The 18923-nt window shown below is 39.2% G+C and overlaps 1 protein-coding gene across 1 annotated transcript in view; it reads right to left on the bottom strand.

Moving 5' to 3' along the window:
- The window catches only part of PLCXD3 (phosphatidylinositol specific phospholipase C X domain containing 3), a 167168-nt gene that overhangs the window by 44511 nt on the left and 103734 nt on the right, over positions 1-18923 (bottom strand). Inside the window, exon 2 of the mRNA XM_043599235.1 lies at positions 5086-5794. Within this exon, the coding sequence (XP_043455170.1) occupies positions 5086-5794 (709 nt within the window). The remainder of the gene's footprint in view (positions 1-5085; positions 5795-18923) is intronic.

The raw sequence follows: 18923 nt of genomic DNA, 5'->3' as shown, positions 1-18923 counted from the left end.
GAATTTTACCTAGTTTGCAGGAGTAGGCATGGAACTTGGAGTCAAACAAATCCAAATAATAATCCTGGTTTTGCTAAACCAATATGAGAGTTTTGAGCAAGGTACTAGACATTTCTTACCCTCAGTTTTTCAACTCTAATGTATTTAATAATACTTACCTTGCAAGGCTGGAGAGAAGATTACATGGATAAATTCATGCAAAGCACTTAGTACAGTGCCTGGTACATAATGTGGGCTCAACCAATACAGGAGCCTTCATTTTCCCAGCTGGGTGACATTGGTGCTTATTCACAGTCAGCCAACAACCAATTACATGCTGAATATTTTACTTCATCCTCCAAACAATGACTGTGATGATGAGGGAAAATGGGCAGGGCAGTTAGCACAGTATTAAACAGATGTGGAACACTTAAAATAGATGATAATGATGATCATAATCATTATCACCACCATCATCATCATCATCTAAATTACTGGCCTGTATAAACCTTGTCTCAATTAATTCAGCATCAATTTACTTGCAAAGACGTATTGCTCCTTAAATATTCCAACAGGTGGTCTAACTGATTTTTTTAAACTAACAAAACCTATAATTTAATAAACTTCCATGAATTAGAGAAGGACTTGACTCAAGTCGCACACCTTCTTTTTAAGAATGTGTGAATTCCGTGGGGGTGAGGTGCAAAAGCTGGTGTTTGAAAAATAAATTAAAAATAGGTCTTTAAGAAATAAAAATCTGTGTCTTTTGGCATTACTAAAATGTGGAAAATGCATCTGCAATATTTGGAACCAGTGGCCAGATTGAAAGCTACACTACCTGAGTTGAGTTGTCCTAAAATCCACCTACACCTTCAAACACTGTTTTCTAAATGCATGTGCTCACAGTTTTGTTAGTCCAAATATTAGATGCCATAAAACATTATAGAGAAACTAGTCACATGCAGGATCTTAGAACTGTAGGATTTTAGAACTGGAAAGTGTCTTGGAAATAATCTAGTTCAAACTCCAAACTTTGCAGGTGAAAATACCTAAGGTCCAGGAAGATCTTAAAATTGCCTAGCGACTTCTTTGGTGGCAAAGGAGAGTCTCATTACATCTTTTGGTGTTAATGTAGGACTTTCTGAATGAGTACGTTTGTGCACAATAGCAAGAGGAAAATGGCAAAAAGTCTTCATGGGCTTTATCACTTGATGAGAAAAAAGAAGCACTATGTCTTTGGGAAGTCAAGTATTCTTTCGATGACTTTCAGAGGTAAGTAAATTAACTTTGCAAGGAACTATCTAAGGACTGACAATGACCTTTTCCTATAAGCCTCACACAGAAGGCTGAAATATGTCAAATCAAATAAAAACAAAACCAGAGCTTTACATGAATACCATACGCAGCATACAGGCATTCCAATTTGTTTACAAGGAGGTCTTTCTAGTACTTCTGAGACAAACTCTGTTCATAATGGCCAGGTTCAGATATATTTGCAAATCATTTGCAAGTAATTTGCATAGTCCTAGAGAGGAAAAAAAAGTTGATTCTACCTACAGGGTCTGCATTTCTACTTTTTAAATTTTTCTTCCCCCTTTTCTTTTTTCTTTTTAAGTTTTATTTATTCATTTATTTTTTTTTTTTGAGAGAGAGAGAGAGAGAGAGAGAGAGAGAGAGCAAGTGGTGGGTGGGACAGAGAGAGAGAGTGGGAGAGAGAGAATCCCAACCAGGCACCTGTGCAGGGCCTGAGGCGGGATTTGATCTTCTGAACATGAGATCCTGACCTGAGCTGAAATCAAGACTGGGGTGCTTAACCAACTGAGCCACCCAGGCACCCCTTTCTTCCACCTTTTTCAGTGACACAGCTCTACTATTCCAGATATGTAAGCCAGAGGCAAGTGAAAAGTTCTGAATTAGAGCAGATGACTGAGGACAGTTTTTCAAAATTAATTTTATGGGCTGTTAATAAGTGCTATCTGAGAAAATATTAAGTGTTTGCAAAACATTGTATTAGTTCAGTTTAAACAGAATTCTTCGTTAAAATGCTTGTTAGTGACTTTTACATGCTATAAAGATTGTGAATCTTTTGAGAGACTTAAGCAGATATCTAATTTTCAGCACTTTCCTAACTTATTTGATCTTTTTTCCACAAATCCTACTTTACTAATACTGTACTATAGCATAAGTAACCAAAGAGCAGTTCGACTTATAACTTGCAAAGACCTAACTGCATGAAATCCTGTAAGAGAAAAAAATGAAAGTCATCTATACCTTGAGTGGATTTTTCTTCCTGACTTCCCAAAGGCTATTCCTTACACAGGTAAAAGCAGGGTATGGTTCTTAGCCAAATGCAAAGGAGGCATATTAGATGGGAAAGTCTTTTCCTAAATATAGAACGAGGCAACAGAAGGTAAAGAAAGAAAGGGAAGACTCCTTTCATGCCCAATATGTAAAATTTAGAGATGAAGCTTCCTTCATTAAAGACGTAGTGAGAATAAAGAATGTTGTAATTGGTTGATTCCCAGTCCCCTCCTGCCTTCCCTACCTCTAATGGGTCCTCAGGGACTTCTCAAAATCTGGGGCCTTTGTGGGGTGTAGTTAAGAACAACACATTCTTATGTGTATACACTAGAACTCTCTCATTTTTAAGGATGTAAGAGAAGTGGTAAGTTGTTATTTACCAAAACAATGAACTGTTGTAGAAGGTGGTGCTATCAAACACAGTCTGATGGGATTAGCTGGGCCTTAGGGCTAGAAATGAGGAGAATAGTTTGGCATAATAATCTAGAGGAGTGTGTGGAATCTCCAAGACAATGTGTGCCTAGGGAAAGAAAAGAGATGAGAAAAAGAAAAGGAGAAGGAGGTGGAGGAGAGGGTTTAGCCATAAGACTTGAGCATGGGGTTAAAGTGATATAGACGTCATCTGGGGAAGATATCCTGGGCCAGAATATTTGTACTTACAGACAAGTCTAAAGTTCAATTTAAAATTAATTGTATTATTATAATTATAAAACCAAACCTGTCGTCTCAAATCCTCAGTAAAATCTAAAAACCATTGTAGAAATTGAGCAAGAAGCAAGTTTAAGGTTCTACAGGGTCATGGAAAATACACATGGGACAATCAACCCATAAAATGATATAAACCAGAAGCAGCAAGCATTCATACCATAGGAACGTAAGAAATCTAGACATTGGCAGAAATCCTAGGGAAGGCGTTATACTTGCATAGGGTATACAATGAAGAGCTGGGGATCACATTAAAATTTTAAAGAATAGGAGATCTCAGCTAATATCTGAATAACAGAAGGAAGTTACAATTCTGTATGGAGGAACGCCTCAACTCAAATAGCTTGTGGCTTTCACTGCCAAAAAATGCCAATAATTTGCCACTTGAATTGGTTTATATTCCTAATGATCAATTGGCCACATCCACCGGATGCTTTACTCATACTTTAAACTTAACGTAACCTTGACTGTAGCTTCCCCACCTCCTCCCTAAGTCTTTGTTTCCTGATTCTGTAAATGTCTGCATCACTCGTTCCACTTCTCAAGAAGAAACTTTATCCCTAACTCTTTTCTCTCGTTCACAACACATAGCTAAATAGTCAAATAATTCTAATTTTTGCTGTGGGATACCATCCCCTTCTGTGTTTTCTCATTTCCTCAGTTTAGCTTGCATTACCTTGCTGAAATAGTTCCGAGCACCTCTTCACTGTCCACTCTCTCCAATCCTCTGCCTCCACGCTACACCAATTATATATCTAGAATGCAGATCCGGTCAAGTCACTATGCCACTAAATACAATTTTCTAGCTCCCCATTGTTCATAAGATGAAATTCTTTCTTTAGCCTGGCTAAAGGCTTTCTTACAAGTGTGTTCCTGCCCCACTGCAAGCTTCACCTCCTGCCATTCCCTACTCTACGTGCTATGCTATGAGGCCATCCATACGATTTCATCTCCTAATCTTTTCTCCTCGTCTCCTTGTCTTTTCCTACAAAGACCTTGAGCAAAATATGTATGCTCTATTTCCTTACCATAATTCAAAATGTCAAGTAAAGTTTAAGATAAGGTCTGGTAAGAATTGTAGTTTCTCTTCAGACAATATTTGCTTTGTTTGATAGTTTAACTGAAAAGAATAAACAATATGTACAATTCTACATATTGTATCACACTGATGGGAAAGAGCTAGAGATCTTTGGTGATTGCTTAAATTATACTTCACAAGTAAGCACCACTCTAACATGTATGGCTGGGCTTGCCAAATGGAAACCCATGCTCTGGAGAGTGACCCTTGCTTATGGTATAGCATAAAGGAATAGAATATGGTGTGAGAAGCATGGAATTTGAGTCTTGATTTCCTCCTTCATTGTCCAATTGGCCTTACACAAAACATTTCACTTCTCTAAACCTCACTTTTTATCTACTTCCTAGGATTATTGTGCAGATCAAATGGAATTAGGTATATAAAACAAGGCCACAAGAAATAGAGAAAAGGCTTTGTAATCTGTAAAGTTCTATATAAATGTGAAAAGGAGTGCTATGAAAATACAACTGGACATGGAGTCAAAATGCATGGTGCTATGCTTTGATCTGTGTCCTAGAAAAAAATACATTGAAGTCTTAATCCCCTGTACTCATAACTGAGGCTTATCTGGAAATAAGGTGTTTGCAGACATAATTAAGATGATCTAATTAGGGTGGACCCTAATCCAATATGACTGGTGTCCTTATAAGAAGAGAAGAGAAAGATACATGGGGAGAACACCATGTGAAGATGGAGGCAGAGATTGGAATGGTGTATCTATAAGCCAAGACATTGGCTTGTCAACCATCACCAGAAGTTAGTGAGGGAGGCATGGAAAAGATTCTCCCTCAAAGCTATCAGATGGAGTTGACCTTGCTGAAACCTTGATGTCAGATGTCTAGCCTCTGCAACTGAGAGATCGTAAGTTTCTTCTGTTTTAAGCCACCCAGTTTGTGGTATGTTGTGTGGCAGCCCTAGGATATTAATACACCTGAGTATAAATTTTAGCTCTGTCAGTTACTAGCTCTATGAATTTGGGTTACATTCCTTAAGACTTTTTCTCGATACCTTAAGACACTTACCTTTCTGTGATCGTTTCTCTGAGGCCACTGGCCACTCCTTTGACCACAGTGCTAGCTTTGGGGGTCAGTACCACCTGAGATATAAAAAACGAGCCCTTCTTTCTTCTCTCCGTGATGGATGCCTGAAGAAACTGGATCAGTTTTTCCGGGTCTGTGGTGTTGGCCCAGGGTGCTGGCATCATCTGCCCAGGCCAGAGAAAGGGCACTTCCAGAGCCACTGGACTATGGTAGAAGACCAGCACTTGATAGTCTTTCTCCCACAGGTACTTTAGACTAACTTCCTGGGCAAAAATCGCTGGGCACATCTTGTTTCCATAGATGTCTTTCAGCATCTGGACCAGTTTTTCATGGTGATATTTCTGCATCCCATAAAAATGGTTGAAGTCCAAGAATACTACCTCCTTATGGTGATCTGTGAGGAATGCATTAATCTCCTCAAGGCCTTCATTGACTTTGGCACTGAACAAACCATGAGCAAAGTAGAGTTCATTGTCGGGGTCCCTGGGCTTGGTAGAAATTCGAAGATCAAAATAACGGATCCCAGCTCCTAGCTGACCAGTAAAGTTCATTGTTTGAGTGGCTAACCATTTCCGCATCAGCTTTTTGGCTACGGTTCCAAACACAGAGACAAAATTCTGGACGGTTTCTGGCTGTTCAGGCCCTACTGGAGAGGCTTCATCAATGTAGAAGCTGAAGGAATCATGAGATCCTAGAAGAATAACAAGGCATAATGTGGTTATAGTTCAGTCCTTTGCTCTCCCCAACTTGTTTCCCTCTTATAATGTCCGTATCTCTCCCTCAAATGAACCAAAGGAAATAATAAGTAATATTTTCTCAGTTCAGTCTCATGTTTTAGGCGGGCCCTTTTTATAGCCTATACAGTACACACAGCACTTCAACAGACCAAACTGATTATAAAATGACTTAAAAATTCCTTCTGATCAGTATTTTAAATACAAATGATCACCTTCTACTTCTGTCAACAAAGAATTTAATGTATTCATTAGGATTGACTTTCCATATAGGTGGCATAAGTGACCACTTATAAAGTGGAATTTATGGGGATTCACTGGTTTCCAAATACTTTGTCTATGATCTTGCCCTTTCCATTCATTCAGAGTTGATTTTAATGGTAGAGAGCTTGTGTCAACGAATAAAGAAGCCCTTTTCACGGACAGATGATCAACATATGAATTGCTACCTCATACACTCTGGAAGGCACAAGAGGTCACAGGGTTAGAGTCAGGGAAAAAGAAGCAACAGGACAGAACAATGTTGATAACATTTAACATCATTCCTTACTCTTCATTTGAGCAACAGTGAACTTGGATGAGGCCAAGTACTTTTCTCATATTGAATAAACAGATTTTCTTATAAGTTAACAAAACTGACAGCACTTAAAAAATTAACTAATAGACTATTTTCTTCACAAATATTTCCTCTCAACAGTGAAAGCTCTCTTTGGAGTTAGCTTCCAAATTTGGAAGAATTTCTTCCTAGGAAGAACAAGGGCAACCTTTAATTATCACTTAATTATTATGTATTTAATTGTTACTAATTGTTTAATGTATTATTTTATTATTATTTATTTATTATTTATTACTAATTTAGTTTAATTATTTATTATTATTTTTGTCTGTTACAAATATCAAAACTCCAGAAATGTAGCAATGAACATGTGCATGATTTGCCTGTAAGTACAGAGTGCCATTTAAAATATTGTTGGATCTAATCAAGAAAAATTATTTCGTTTTAATTTTTTTAATGTTTATTTATTTTTGAGAGGGAGAGAGAGCACGCACATGTGCATGAGTGGGGGAGGGTGGAGAGAGGGAGACAGGATCCAAAGCTGCTCAGTGCCTACAGCATACAGCTCAATGCGGGGCTCAAACTCACCAACCGTGAGGTCATGACCTGAGCCCAAGTTGGACTTTCAATGGACTGAGCCACACAGATGCCCCTTAATTTTATTTTTGAAAGCCTCACGTAATTCTTGGGCATGACCTACTGAACAGGTAACATGAAATTAATATGTCCTGAATTTTTCACACGCGTCATTCCCCATCTGTTACTCAGGCTTCCTTTGACCTTGTTGCCCCATTTCTGATCTAGTTCTTTTGAAAATAAAAAAGACACACCTTGTTCTACTTCTTACACTCCTCCCACCCAACACACACACACACCCACACACACACATACACACACATACTCCCTTTATATTTATCATCCATCACCTCAGGGCCTTTGCCTGATAAGCTATTTGAAGCAATTGTTTTTGGTGATGCAATATTTATCTTTGTCTATATTCCATATCTATGTCAATCTATATCTATATGTCCATGTGTACATCTATCTATGTCGAGCATTAAACAGCCCAGAGGAATAACAAGAGTATGAACTTCAGAAACCTCGGTAAATTGTTAGAGAAAATATTTTGAAGAATACTTTAATGCCTTACAAATGATAACCTTTAAGATTTGGAACAGCTAACTCCTCAGAATTATTAGCTTTTTTTAAACAATGAAAGGTAACTCCAAAATACAGAAATGCCATGTTTAATTTAATCTGGAACTGTCTGATCTATTTATCTTCAGTACATGGGATAGGAAGAAAATGTTAGCACTTTCTAAATAAGCAAAACTGGCAGTCTGGATCTGTATTGGCAAATTTTAACAGGGATTGAAATTGCCGCATATCAACTTATTAGTTGCTGTTCAGCCAATTGCTATATAAATGAAAAGGCTAAACAACCTGTGCTGTGGCTCAATATACAGACAGAACATGATTAAAGGGAGAAATAAAAAGGTGAGTTGAAGAAGAGCTATAATCAAATGATCTAGGATTAAAATAGGTATAAATGAAAAACTAAACTCTCAAAATAAGGGTTAATTTATAAAATTTGAAAAATTTTTAAAGTTAATTTCCAAGCATGTGAAAAGAAGGGAGATGAAAATAATTGGCTACTTCTGTAATATTGTGATAGACATATTTGGAAGCAAGCAGAAAGGGAATTTAAATATGACTAGATTTCTTTTTCCAGAAATGAGTGGTTCTTTGCTTTCAATATGACATTGGTTTCATTATTCTGTCATGTGGCTATCTGGCAAATTAGAAAAAAAAAAAAAGCCTAGAAAAAGTCACCGATTTTGAAAATCGTATAAAAGGACATTAGTCTCTAGATTAAATTATTTGTTGACATTTCAGGACAGTATGTTAGGAGATCAAAATAAGGGAATGTTAGGAATAAAAATTAAAAACAGCTAACAGTCAGAAGAAGAAACCCCCACCATTTTTTGTCCTAAGCTAGGTGATTCTGAGGTCCATGTACAGCATTTGGTGCAGAGGCAAACATCACTTGGAGAGGAGAATTAAATCATCAATCAATAAAAAACACTGTCTTTGCACTGGGGGGAGAGAATACACAATCTAATGTTGGCCAAAAAAGGACTATCTTCATGCGTTTTGATTGCATTTGGAATAGTACTTCCTCCCCAATTTTAACATTTTCACTAACCCATTAAGTTTTCTATTTGTTTGAACTTAAAACAAAAATACAATGGTATTTTATGACCTTTCAGTAACAGAGGAAAAGTCTGGCTGAGCCCTCGTTCTTTAAAAACCAGAGAGCCCTACCCACAAGCAAGACAATGCTTTTTATTTCTTTGTTCTTGGCTACATCCACAACTTTTCTTCCTTATCTGCTCTAATATTTTGCTGCTACACTGGCTCAGTATTTCTGGGCTCCTCACCTCTTATCCTTTTCTTATCTACAGCCCCAGACTCATACCTTGGACCCGATACTTAATGTTGCTCCCCTGATTCTGAACTTAGCCTCTGAATTTTGGGTCTGATTTGCATTCTCTAGTCAGAGAAGAGCTGGCCACTCCCATTATGAACCCACACCAATCAAATTCATTTGCTCTGGCTCTGAAGAAATGAACTGATTAGGTCTTTTTTTTCCCCCCTTCATTTCTTTGAAGCAATCACTTTTACTAGTTCCTCCTCAGTCTGCCACATCATCCCTTCATTTAGGCAGTAGGTATCCTTCTAAAATTGACCCCCCAAATCCCTGACCTCCTGGCATTCATCCTTGCCCCCTGACCCCCCAGTATGGACCTAATCTAGTGACTCGCTTCTAATGAATTAAATAACACAAATATGATGGGATACCACTTCTGAGATTAGGTTACAAAGACTGTGACTTCCATCATGTTACTTTCTCTCATGCTGACTTTGATGAAGCAAACTGTCACGTTGGAGAGGTCCATGTGATAAAGAACTGGGAATGGCCTCCAGCCAATAGCAAGCTAGGAAATAAGGCCTTGATTTGAACAGCCCGCAAGGATTTGAATCCTGTCAATAGCCACAGAGTATGATTGGAAGCACACCCTGCCCCGGAGGGATCTTGATTTGTAGCCTCGAGAGAGACCTGAAGCAGAGAATCCAGTTAAGCCTTGGCTGGATTCTGACCCATAGAAACTATGTGTTGTTTTGATTAAGTTTTGGGATAATTTATTACATAGCAACAGTTAACAAATACAGGCTGTGACAACTCTTTTGTGTTGATGAGAGGATTTGAGGTCTAAAGACTCAACTGCCCAATATAAGAACTTGGAATTTTACTACACTTGGGGTAAGCATAGCATAATATATGGAGTTGAATTACTATGTTGTAACACCTGACACCAATGTAACATCGTGTGTCAACCATACTCAAAATAAATAGACAAATAAGTCAAAATTTTAATGAAGAAAAATTAATTAAAAATGTTCATGGGCAAGGTGCCTGGGTGGTTCGGTTGGTGAAGCATCCGACTTTGGCTCAGGTCATAATCTCATGGTTTACAAGTTTGAGCCTCGCACCCAGCTCTGTGCTGACAGCTCAGAGCCTGGAGCCTGCTTCAGATTCTGTGTCTCCCTCTCTCTCTGTCCCTTCCCCGTTTGCACTCTGTCTGTCTCTCTCTCTCTCTCAAAAATAAATAAATATTTAAAAAAATGTTAATGTTCATGTGCAACTTTCTATGCATAAAAACTATAAAGTAAGAGGAAGAATGAAAGAAAGTTGGCTTAAAAGGTCTTCTTGAGTGCACAACTGGAGTAATTTCATTCTGCATACTGTGGTGGATGATCTTAGATGTCATCTGGTCTAACCAACTAGCATGCATCACCCATTTTATTAACAATGTAAAGAATATGTATGATAATCTCATTTTATGGTCTCTGATAGCACTGGACTTAGCTGCTCATTCTATTGGGTGCTGTAGTAGGAAAAATTCTAGAATGGCCCCCAAAACCTCCACCCTGTGAGTACAGATGCCCTGTGTAATCCTCTCCCCTTCAATGTGGTGAATATGACGGGATATCATTCTCGTGATTATGTTCCAGGATACGGAAAGGAAGTTTTTCCCCCATTTGTAATTAAGGTCTCTAACTGGTTGGCTGTGAGCTAACCAAAGAGAGAGTATTCTGGGTGGGCCTGACCTAAGCAGGTAAGCCATAAAATGAGACAACAAGCAGCAACAGGTTTTCTCCTGTCGATTTTAAGTAAAATGCAATGTTGCAGAGAGGGCAACATGGCAGTTGAAGGGATTAATACCAAAGTGCTATGAAACTTCTTTAATTTGAAAACATCTGCACAATCAGCAGCCACAAAAAGAAACATTTATCTAAACTTAAGCAGAGCTTCTGAAAATACAGCTGCCATTGACCTCTCTCCCAGGGACTTTCTTGACTGGGAAGACTGTGTAAATTCAGCTGGTCATTAGAATAAAAAAAAAACAATATAACCTTCCATACCCTCTCACTGAAGCCCTACCTGCCTCCCTTTGACTAACTTTAATATACAAGCCTTTCCTTTCTGGTTATTCAGTAAGTTACTCATCACTGAGTGATCCCACACGTACACTGTGGACACATAGATAAACCTTGTCTTCTCTCCTAGTAATCTATCATCAATTACTTTACAGACTGCCAATCACAGGACCCAAACTGGGAGAGGAAAAGTTTTCCTCCCAACCCCTTACATAGTGGGCAGCCTCTAGGAGCTTGAGGACCACAGTCCCACAACTCAAGTAACTAGATTCTGCCAACAAGCAGCAAGTTTGCAAGAGGAGCCTCGGCCTCAGGTGATGAGACTACAGCCTTGGCCAACACTTTGATTTGCAGTCTGGTCTTCAGATTAAAGTAAATCAGGTAACGAAAGCAGCACTAAAGTGGGGGTTGGGTGACTAGTTTCAAACTCAAGCTCAATCGCTAACTCACAAGTTAACACTGGAGGATCATCAGATTATTTACCATTCTGGCTTTGGGTTTACCAGTTTGCTCAATTAAAACATTCTCCACACTTACTTCACAGGGTTCTTACAAAGAACAAATGAAACCAGGTTTGCAAAAGTCCCATAAAAGGACTATAAAACTTAAATTACTGTTGTTCTCTTGAGGTGGTATACCTAGTCACAAAACAGATTCACTTGTGACTTAAGAAACACTACCTAGGTGAATACACATCGGGATGGCAGTGCAAACTCACATGGGAGATGATTTAAATTGTAGGATTTAGGTTTGTAAATACTTTTTTGAAAACAAGATTCTTATCCGCCATTTGTCTAAGGTTTTAGCAAATATTGAACGATCAAATGTATCCCATGTCTTGTGGCTTTGAACAGCAACTGAATAGGGACATCCTGCCATGTACTTACACTAAATAGTAACCTTCTTTCATTCAATATCTTTCCAGTATTATCTATACAAGTTCTTTGGGATGAACTTCTATTGGTCTCTTGATTTGGCCACAGTTCCATTTCAAATTCCACAAAATCATGGGGTTAATAAACGTCAAAGAGAATGTATCAAGTCAATTTCATCTGTGAACCTTCAGAACAAAAGGCCCAGTAGGCTAAGGTTTGACATGCCCATGAGTGTACAATTCCAATATCTATATCCTGACCTTAGAATTCAGGCTCTGACTCCATCAAAATGACAACTGCTCCTCTCCTTGGTCTGCAGAGCACTGAGCTTGCAAGTTTATGTATGGCATACCAGGCTTCCCTCTCCCTATTTTATTCCTGTTGTTTGGCACAGGGCTGAGGTTTTCAAGACTCCTGCTGTCTGGTAACAGGCTTCCTGCATATTTGATACCTTGATACCTTTTATGATAATAGGACCAACACCACAGGAATGGGGAAGCATATGTACCTTTTACCTGGGAACCAAAAGAAGACTGCTGGGTGAGGAACTGAAAGGGTAGATTTCGTTTCTGAGTCCTGATTCTAGGGTAGGGATGAGCAGGTGGCACAATCTCCACTTTCCATTGGAAGAGATGGTGTGAAGTTTACCCTCTTGTCTTCCTTTTATGAAATTCTTAATCCTAGTCTTCTTTTATGACCCACAAGTATTCCCTTCTGTATAGCAAAGAATTATTTCCATTCATGGTGGTCTTCCTGTCTCCTGAATGCACAGTCCCTCTGGTCTGCACCCACCCCTTCATCAACTAGTAATTGTTATTAGATGTTGTTACTAACACTCGTCATGTTCATTAAATATTTTCTCTTTGTTTCTGACTCTCCGCCCACAAACCTTCTTTCCTATATACACATATACATGCACACACTATAAGCAGATTGCAAGCTTCCTAGAAAAAAAAACAAAACCAAAAAACCCATGCCTTATAAGTCCACGTCCACTACTGCACCTGGTTTTATTAATATAAACCTACTTTAGGCCAATGGGTCCAAATAAAATTTATACAGGATATGCTGCAAAGGTGAAATAATTACTTCTAATAATCATTTGTTACAGATTAGGCAATTTTTCTTTACCACTTCCTCTCGAATTTCTCAGGAAATTAGTCTACACAGCACGGTTCTCTTTCCCTGACTTTGGTTCCATCTTTCATCCACTGTAGTCAGACCATCACTATTGCAACTCATATCCATCCTCTGTGAAATATCACTGATGACCACTAAAGAAAACCCACGAGCCACTTCTGTGATCTCATTCCTAAGCCCTCACACAGAACGTGGCAGGCATTTAGCTCATGTCGTTGATGAAGCAAATGAATGAATCCTTCTCAGCCTTTCTGGAACATTTGATACTGCTATGCTCCCTCTTTGAAATATTTTCCTCCTTTGGCTTTTGGGACATAGCTCTTTACTAGTCTTTCTACACTCCCTGTGATTGCTGTTTCTCAGTCTCCTTCACGACCTCTTCTTGTTCTTCCAGCTCCTAAATGAGGGTGTTATTCAGAGCTCTATTCGAGACTTCAAGTGGCTCCATTCTTTTTCCTTGCTTGATCTCCTCTACCTCGTTGGCCTCATGCCTTTAACAGATGCACCATGAATTAACACCATCTAATCTGACCTGCATTCCAGACCCCCTGTCTGCCTACCAGGCAACTAAATTTCATCAGTCTGTGGGAACCTCACACTTAAAATGTCCCAGGTGAACCTTAGCATCTTCCTCTTCCAAAATCCTCCTTTTCATGTGCCGCCTAACATACTTGATTACCTTATGATTCTTCTATCTCATTCTTGGCTTCATCTTCAATTCTCACCTGCCTCTCAAACCCCACATTCAATTGGTCTTAAAGTCCCATTGTATTGACCTTCAAATCCTCTCTCAGATATGCCCTCTTCTTTTCTGTTCCACTGCCAGGGGCCTGGTTTCCTGTTGGGACCACTGAAATCGCTTTCAGGTACTATTTCCTTCATCCCAGTTGCCACCATTCTACCCTTCTCAAAGGTTTTACCCTGTCTTGGCCTCTAGAATGGATTTAACCTTAGAGAGAAGATATCATTGATTTCCAGCTAAATACCCTGGCATTCATCAACAAGACCCATTTGCTTTCTGCCCCATTTTTCACTAACAGGAATTTTGACTTGGTAACATATCTAGTACCCAACTCTTCTGGGGGAATTATTTGCTCTTATAAGCCCCTGCCACCCCTGGGAGACTGAAATCCCATCATTATATTCTAGAATGGTAACTAGAACCTGGTTATCTGCTGAGTCTGTCCACCCGTCGGTATTCCTTTAATACCCTTCAATGCTGTCTCCAGAGTACTAGTTAGACAGCTCCATCCACTGTAACCTTGTACTAAATCACTAAACACAACCCTTTGTGTGGACTCTGGCTTTGAGAGGCTGCAAACCTGACTGATGGTATATGGAACTCTAACATCAGCACATGATCCTCTCTGCAGGTGGATCTGTACTGCCCCATCACTGGTAGTACTTAAATAAAATCCACTCTTGGCTTCTAACTGTAATGGAGGAGAGAAAATGCACAGATTATGGAAATAATATTAATTCTTAAGTCACTTTTACTTGGTTTGGAAGTCAATCAGTCCTCTCCATTGTAAATACATGATGCTCAATCTGACAGAAAAAAAAAAAACCTTTAAAATTAATTAGTTGGTTCTTACTTGACAACGTATCATTAATCTCACTAATTTTTGTTTGCCCCATTAATTAAACTGATGAGTTATTGGGATTTGTTTTAGAGACAAAGACCAAACCTTGAAGAATAGGGATCACTCCTTACTCCTGGCACACAATCTTGCCTCAGCCCTCCAGCACATGATCAGGTCTTTGTGCACAATACAAGAGATTTTGCATCATCAGAGATAATGCACAATATGTATCAGAAACCAGAACACTTTAGGATTGAACGGATAATTAAAAACTACACACCTGTAATGCATATACTTTACTTGACATAATAAATGTATAGAAAAAACATTTTCAAGTAATAAACCTGACATATCTTGCAGAACACTGAGATGAATCTTTTTGTAAAGGAATAATCAAAATAGTCGTGCTGTGATTCTCTTTGGCTAAATCTGTATCTTTCATACTGTGTAACGCCTTCTTCCCCAGCACACCTCAGAGATAGTAAGCTGAAATAAAAGAGGCTGGTTTCCTTACTTAAGTCTTTTGATCCAGGATCCCAGATGCCAAATTTGAGAAGCCCTATTACATTGATGCTTCCCAGGAGTACAGAAGCTCAATATTCATCACAATATCTTTAGAATTACTGGGCTGTTTCCTTAAACCAATAGATGAGCCGACAGTGAATAGTTTAAGAGCAGTGGTGTTCCAGGCAAGGGGCAGAAAAAGCAGCTTGTTCTAATTGCCACCCTTGGTGAAACAGTTGAACCTTCTTTTATAGGAATTTCTTTTTAAGGACTATCAATAGGGATGCCAGAGAAAATAATTAAAAGAGACCCCAAGAAATAGAGAAGTTTGAAATTACTGTCTAAGCCAGCTCAGCAATGCATTCTCTCTTTCCACGGCATCTATCTCGGCCCTTCTTCTCAGCAGAGTCAAATGGAATCGTGAGTGGAGGTTTTGCCACATATATTGTGCTGCTAAGCCAACACTGGCAGCATTATGACCTTCTAAGCCCAGCAACACAGCATCAGTGAGGGCAGTTTCCAAAAAGGGAAGGTCCTGAGACCAGGAAGAATCTATATCGTAAATATAAAGTCTTAAGGAAAAAATCAGTAGATCAGCAGTATTTGTCAGGTAATTCAAAAGAGCAATAGACCCATCTGCTTTTTTAAGCACCCCTGGTGCTAAACCAGTGGTGATTTTGACCCAGGAGATATTTGACATCATGTGGAAATACTTTGCATTGTTACAGCTGAAGGGGACCGCTACTGGCATCTAATGGGTAGAAGACCAGGAATGCTGCTATCCATCCTACAACTACATGCACCAACTGCCCTCACCACGAAGAATCAACCAGCCCAAAATGCCCGTAATGACAAGACTGAGAAAGCCTACCCTAGTGGAAACCATACAGGCAGAGCGATTTCCAGAGGTAGAAACCAAACACTCTGAATTTCCCTGCTTCATCTGTAATATACACATTTCCCCACACCTATAACACATCTCTCATACACTTATTGTGCCATTCTATTTTGAAGCTGTCTAAAAACATACTGCAACTAAAAACTGTCACACATGAGGCATTGCTTTTGAGTTTATTTAAAACCCAACAGAATATGTGGCTTTGGCACTTATTTCTACTAATCTCTTGATTTTTACTTCAACATTTCTTTCAACTGTTCTAACAAGTTCTCAAGGTAACCAGTAGCCCTTTTAGGATAAAATTAAACCCATGCGGACAGGTACATTTTATTCGTTGTCTTCATCACCACTCCAGAAGCCTCTGTGTGGCATGAATGTTATGAGGACAAGATTTGTTTAGCTCTTCTTTAATGTATTAAATAAATAAAACACCTATTCTGTGCAAGGCAGTATGACAGTTCTATGCATGGCTGTGAAGAGATGAGGTGGAGGGCTGGAGAGATTAAAATAATTAGCATTTACTAAGTCAAAAAAGGGAAGGTGGGTTCCCTCTGTTTCTTATGCTTTATCTTCTGCTCTATCAGGCCAAGCATTTGGTCGACATTTATTGAGTATCTATTATATGCCATGCATTGGGTCAAGGATATGGAAATAAAACAGATGCAAGACTCATCTAGGTTCTGTCCTTGTGGAGTTCAGATCATAGTGGGGAGAAATAAGCAAGAAAAGCCACCATTATCATAAAGTATGAAAGATGCTATGATAAGCTACATACGATACCTTTTGATAAAAGAGTAGTTCAGTCCTGAGCTCAACAGGATCTTTCAGAATAATTACTAATCAATGTGAAAGGCTGAGAACAAAACCCCAAACACATGAAACTTTTTCAATGTTAATATGCATAGGGATCACTCAAGTATCTTGTTAAAATCTGATTCTGTTGGTCTGGGAAGGGGCATGAGCTTCTGCATTTCTTTCTTTTTTTTTTTTTTTTTTTGATGTTTATTTATTTATTTTTGAGGGAGAGACAGAGAGAGCAAGCAAAGGGCAGAGAGAGAGGGAGAGAGAATCCTAAGCAGGCTCCGCACTATCTGCGCAGAGCCCAATGCAGGACCTAAACCCACAAACAGTGAGATCATGACCTGAGCCGAAACCAAGAGTCGGACGCTTAGCCAACTGAGCCACCCAGGCGCCCCTGAGATTCTGCATTTCTAACAAGCTCCCAGGTATTATCAATGTTGTTTCAAGGACCACACTTTGAATAGCAAGGTACTAAGGTAATACTGGCCTCATCTTCTCTACAACTACTATTAAACTGCCTTCTCTCCCCATTGTTCTGTGCATCCCTATTCCTCAGTTCCCTTATCTGCACATGCACACACACACACACACACACACACACACACACTGATGCATACACTTTTGCTTGTGTGCAGTTTGGGAAGATGTTATAATGCTTGTGTTTTGGATTATTGATTGAATACTTTGCTGTGTCACAAGGAAGAAAATCTTATCTGGTCTTTTTATTTATCAATAAAATATTCATATTGGTAATTTTTATAATAAAATATGTTTTTGATAAATTTTCTGAAGTCATTTGCTCATTACTACTCATATGAACACTGCCAATCAATCTGCACATCTCAAGTAATAACCAAACACAAGTCCCAGCCATAAGAAAAGGCAGGAGCAAATCAGAGCACAGGTAAGCCTCGTTGCTCTTATCCTTGAGGCCACCAAGCTTCAATTTCTCCAAATGTCTGTATTTCCAGATTCATCATGGCCACTCTGCCAGATGCCATGATTCAGGGAAAAGGATGAATCAAGGATGACTAAGTAAGAAAGATGGGAGATGGTGTCCATGAAAGAAATGTGGCAAAGATTCGGAAGAAAAATGGCATAGTTTGTCAATAATTTTGGCCTTGGTTATTTTAGCAGAGCCTGGAGGGGAACTCAGAAGGGACTTATCTGTTGGCAAATAATCTGGGAGAGAACCAGAAAAAAAATCATGCTCCTTTTGGCAATCTGCTCTGCCTTGACTTCTAAAGGGCCTGGACAGCTCAAGAAGGACCAGACATTCTGGACCTGAGAGAGACATGCTTTATTTAAGAGGCAACAAGAAAACCTGTTTTGCAGAGCAGACTGTGTGGTTCTTTCCACATTCACTGGCCCCAAAGATGCACCATGAAGTCGAAGGAGATTGGACTCCCAGGAGCCTTTGGTAGTACGTAGCCCCGGGTCTCATGGCCACTCAAGATGGGTCCCTCTCCCTCTGCTGGCTGGACTCCAGCTACACCAGGATTCTTTCTGCTTATTGAATACACTAAGTTCATTCCAGCCTAGCCCTTGTTCTCTCTATTCTCACTGCTTGCAATGCTCTGCCCCTAGTTGTTTTCAGGGCTGGCAACTTTTTGTTTAAGTCTCAGCTCAACTACCATCTTTTTTTTTTTTAGTATTTATTTATTTAGTTTTGATAGAACGTGAGTGGAGGAGGGACAGAGAGAGGGGGAGAGAGAGAGAGAGAGAGAGAGAGAGAGAGAGGGAATCCCCAGCAGGTTCCACACTGTCATTGCAGAGCCCCACGTGGGGCTCGAACTCAATCATGACCTGAGCCAGAGTCAGGCACTTAATCGACTGAGCCACTCAGGAGCCCCATCAACTGCCATCTTTTTAAGTAAACCTCCTGCATGTAAAGTGAATGGAACTCATCCAACCCTTCCCTACTGCCTGTCAGTCTCTGTCACATGATCACCTTTTATTTTCTTCACAGTATTTATCACTAGCTTCAAGTCGCACTTCATTTAATTGCTTGTTTGCTTCCTGTCTATCTCCCCTCACTAGAATTTAATTCCATGAGAATGAGATTCTAATCTGTCTTTTTCACTACTATATACCCATTAAAAGGCATGGCCATGGGCACATAAAAGATATTCAATAAATATTTGTTGTATGAAATAATATCTTTCCATCTCTCTAAACCTCAATATCCTAATCTGCAAATGGGATTGATAATGCTATCTACCTATA

This window comes from Prionailurus bengalensis, chromosome A1 (genome assembly GCF_016509475.1).
Source record: "Prionailurus bengalensis isolate Pbe53 chromosome A1, Fcat_Pben_1.1_paternal_pri, whole genome shotgun sequence".
Lineage (NCBI taxonomy): Eukaryota > Metazoa > Chordata > Mammalia > Carnivora > Felidae > Prionailurus > Prionailurus bengalensis.
The sequence above is the reverse complement of the archived record's forward strand: the minus strand, read 5'-3'. Positions and strand labels throughout refer to the sequence as shown.